At 44.8% G+C, this 3,682-nt stretch overlaps 1 protein-coding gene across 1 annotated transcript; it reads left to right on the top strand.

Moving 5' to 3' along the window:
- Positions 1-326: 326 nt before the first annotated feature.
- On the top strand, positions 327-3,548 carry cyp1a (cytochrome P450, family 1, subfamily A). Its single transcript, XM_030415642.1, has 7 exons — positions 327-437; positions 879-1,765; positions 1,861-1,987; positions 2,086-2,175; positions 2,288-2,411; positions 2,539-2,625; positions 2,875-3,548. Exons 2-7 carry the CDS (start codon positions 926-928, stop codon positions 3,170-3,172), a joined length of 1,566 nt encoding a protein of 521 aa, XP_030271502.1. The 5' UTR covers positions 327-437; positions 879-925; the 3' UTR covers positions 3,173-3,548.
- Positions 3,549-3,682: the final 134 nt, after the last annotated feature.

The raw sequence follows: 3,682 nt of genomic DNA, 5'->3' as shown, positions 1-3,682 counted from the left end.
ATTATTATTTACAGCAGTGGAAATTACACCTGCTCTGTGATGTTTTTATCTGTGCGTAAAACTATAAAACATTTTTTAAAAAAAACACATGTGGGCGATAAAAACCTCAAATTGTGTTTCATATATTCGTGACTGCAATCAATTCCAAACTTCGCACGCACACACGTACACACACACACACCTTTCCTCTGTGCTGAACTTCATTCATGGCACAGAGAGAGAGAGAGAGAGCGAGAGAGAGGGGGAGAGAGAGAGAGATTACGTCATGAGCAGCAGCCAATGAAGCTGTGGAGCGCACTATAAAGCAAGCGCCCATTCTCTGTTTTGGGATATCAAGAGAGTAAAACTCGGACAATAAGTTTTACTGCACGATACTTCTGACTGGGACCACACTGCTGCACTCCCGCACTGCTTCAATTCCACCGTTTGACTCAAAGGTAAGATCCATACCTGCACAATGTGGGGACAGATTGATTTCAAACTGAGCAGAGTGATAAGAGCAAAGTGCTGACTGGAGGTTTATTATAGGAGCACAGCTGGTAATAAGACTTTTTGGTGTTTGCAGTTGCAGCCTCGAAACATGCACAGCCCCCTTTTTTTGTTTTTTAATCGCTAAGTTTTTATTCATGGGGTTCATGCGAGTCATGCTGGTGGTAAACTTGGAATGCTTTGCACAGCTTGTAAAAAATAAAAAAAAATAAAAAAACTTTGTGTACGGTAGCATGAGAACGTAAAGAGTTAAATTAAAATCAAACTCACACCGTGTGACGGTCTTGCAGTTACTCCAAACTTTACGGTGCATGTAGTCAACATGTTGCACAACACTTTTCTTCCTCCCTGCCTTCACTACTCTAATGCCCCTCCTATTTAATTTCCAGGTTGTGCACAAGCCAGAACAAAAAAAAAAAGAAAAGAAGCTGTCATCATGGTGCTGATGATATTGCCATTCGTTGGACCGGTGTCGGTGTCGGAGAGTTTGGTGGCCATAATAACCATGTGTCTGGTCTACATGATCCTCAAGTTTTTCCGTACTGAGATTCCCGAGGGGCTTTGTCAGCTGCCCGGACCAAAGCCCCTGCCCATCATTGGGAACGTGCTTGAGGTGGGAAGAAATCCTTACCTGAGTCTCACTGCCATGAGCAAGCGCTATGGCGACGTCTTCCAGATCCAGATTGGCATGCGTCCCGTCGTCGTGTTGAGTGGCAGTGAAACAGTCCGACAGGCTCTCATCAAGCAAGGGGACGATTTTGCCGGCAGGCCTGACCTGTACAGCTTCAGGTTTATCAACGATGGCAAGAGTCTGGCCTTCAGTACTGACCAGGCCGGCGTCTGGCGTGCCCGCAGGAAGCTGGCCTACAGCGCCCTGCGCTCCTTCTCCACCTTGGAAGGCACGACACCAGAGTACTCCTGTGCGCTGGAGGAACACGTCAGCAAAGAGGCAGAGTATCTGGTCAAGCAACTCAACACTGTCATGGAGACCGATGGCAGCTTCGACCCCTTCCGTCACATTGTCGTCTCCGTTGCCAATGTGATCTGTGGCATGTGCTTCGGCCGACGCTACGACCACAACAACCAGGAGCTGCTCAACTTGGTGAACCTCAGCGATGAGTTCGGCCAGGTGGTGGCCAGCGGTAACCCTGCAGACTTCATCCCTATTCTTCAGTACCTGCCCAGCACATCAATGAAGAAGTTTGTGAGCATCAACGACCGCTTCAACGCGTTTGTGCAAAAGATCGTCAGCGAGCACTACACCACCTTCGACAAGGTACAGTCAGTTTCTTCTTCTGGGTTATTATCAAAACTCGACATATTTTTCCTATTCTTATTTTTAATTGAGATTGTCTGATCATCTTCTTTCAGGACAACATACGGGACATCACAGACTCCCTCATTGATCACTGTGAGGACAGGAAGCTGGATGAGAACTCCAATGTCCAGATGTCGGATGAGAAGGTTGTAGGAATCGTCAATGACCTGTTTGGAGCTGGTAGGTTGATTATGTCTTGGATGATCTGATGAGAAGCCACCTCTCCCTAAATCAAAAAAAAAAGACCTGTCCTAATAGACTTTATGTTTCTCTTCCAGGTTTTGACACCATCTCAACTGCCCTATCTTGGTCTGTGATGTATTTGGTTGCATACCCAGAGATACAGGAAAGGCTGTATCAAGAAATGAGTAAGTACAGCACAGTGCCACAGAATACAGTAAAAAAAGTGAGACAGGACTATAAACTGCAACCTCCGTCTTCGTCTTGAGCTAACAGCCAATGCGCTCTTTTAATTTCCAGAGGAATCTGTAGGCCTGGATCGCACGCCTTGTCTCTCTGACAAACCCAAGTTACCCTTCCTGGAGGCCTTTATCCTGGAAATCTTTCGCCATTCTTCATTCCTGCCCTTCACCATCCCTCACTGGTGAGGCTCATCGCTTTTAGATCGCTCTTAGGAACATATGTGCCTGAGAAAAGTCTTCACAAACAACACAAACATAGCTATCGCAAACTGAAGAATGTATGTGATGTACTTTGTTCGTCTGTTTCAGCTCGTCAAAAGACACATCTCTGAACGGCTACTTCATTCCCAAAGACACCTGTGTCTTCATCAATCAGTGGCAGATCAACCATGATCCGTAAGTTCTTTGTGATACGTTGTGTTTAAATGTTTAAAGATGACACTTTTGAGTAGCATACTACGACTAGTAGTAGAGAGGGCTCTGTTAGAGCAGCGGAAAGTTACCTGGTAGTTTTGAAGGAGCAGTCGTCACACACACACCGTATTAGTCCTGGCTGAACAAGGAGATTAAACCTCTAACTGGTCATGTACCTGTTGTTTCTTTTACACAGTTGATCTTATTTCTTCATTTCTCTGCACTTTTTAGTGAGCTGTGGAAAGATCCGTCTTCCTTCAACCCAGACCGCTTCCTGAATACGGACGGCACCGAGCTCAACAAGCTAGAGGGGGAGAAGATGATGGTGTTCGGCTTGGGAAAGCGACGCTGCATCGGAGAGGTCATTGCACGAAACGAAGTCTTCCTCTTCTTGGCGATCCTCGTCCAGAATCTGCGGTTCCACGCGAAGCCCGGCGAGCCGCTGGACATGACCCCAGAGTACGGTCTCACAATGAAGCACAAACGCTGCCACCTGAGAGCCGCGATGCGTTCGAGGAACGAGGAGTGAAGCTATTTAGAATGTGCAATGTATGACTCAGTGTGTGCAAGTTGACTCTAACATTGTCACAGTGAGCTTAAGAGTCAGTTAAAGAAGCTATATTTGTATCCCAAAATGTGATTTTTACGTGCATATCGAGATATTTGTATTTTTTATGTGCCCAGCGTTTGTATATATTTGAGGCGAAAAATAGTTTTATGTGCATCTATGTGAAATATCAGGACACCAAAAGAGTTCCAGTGATCTATTGTGTTTTTTGCAATATATCTGAAGGCTATAAACCCGTTTTTTTTGTATTTCTATCTCCATTGTACCAATGATTGTATATAACATGTAAGGACAAATCAGCCTCGCAAATAAAAGTTATAAAATATGTTGTAAAGAAGTCTTGTTGCTGTTTTTGTCTTCATCTGATATCAAACTAAGTCACTTCACAAGTAATAAGCGATGATTCAGTTAGTGATGTGTGAGAATCCACATCAGAAGACTGAGAGTAGAGAAGAAAAAAATCACAACAAA

The sequence above is a fragment of the Sparus aurata genome, chromosome 4 (assembly GCF_900880675.1).
Source record: "Sparus aurata chromosome 4, fSpaAur1.1, whole genome shotgun sequence".
NCBI classification, from domain to species: domain Eukaryota; kingdom Metazoa; phylum Chordata; class Actinopteri; order Spariformes; family Sparidae; genus Sparus; species Sparus aurata.
This window is presented reverse-complemented; position numbering and strand designations above follow the sequence as displayed.

Excerpts from the sequence above, each read along its gene's own strand:
- cyp1a (XM_030415642.1), top strand. The coding sequence starts at position 926 with ATGGTGCTGATGATATTGCCATTCGTTGGACCGGTGTCGGTGTCGGAG. Across the intron at positions 2,176-2,287 it reads AAGGCTGTATCAAGAAATGA|AGGAATCTGTAGGCCTGGAT; the intron begins GTAAGTACAGCA and ends TTTAATTTCCAG. Across the intron at positions 2,412-2,538 it reads CCCTTCACCATCCCTCACTG|CTCGTCAAAAGACACATCTC; the intron begins GTGAGGCTCATC and ends CGTCTGTTTCAG.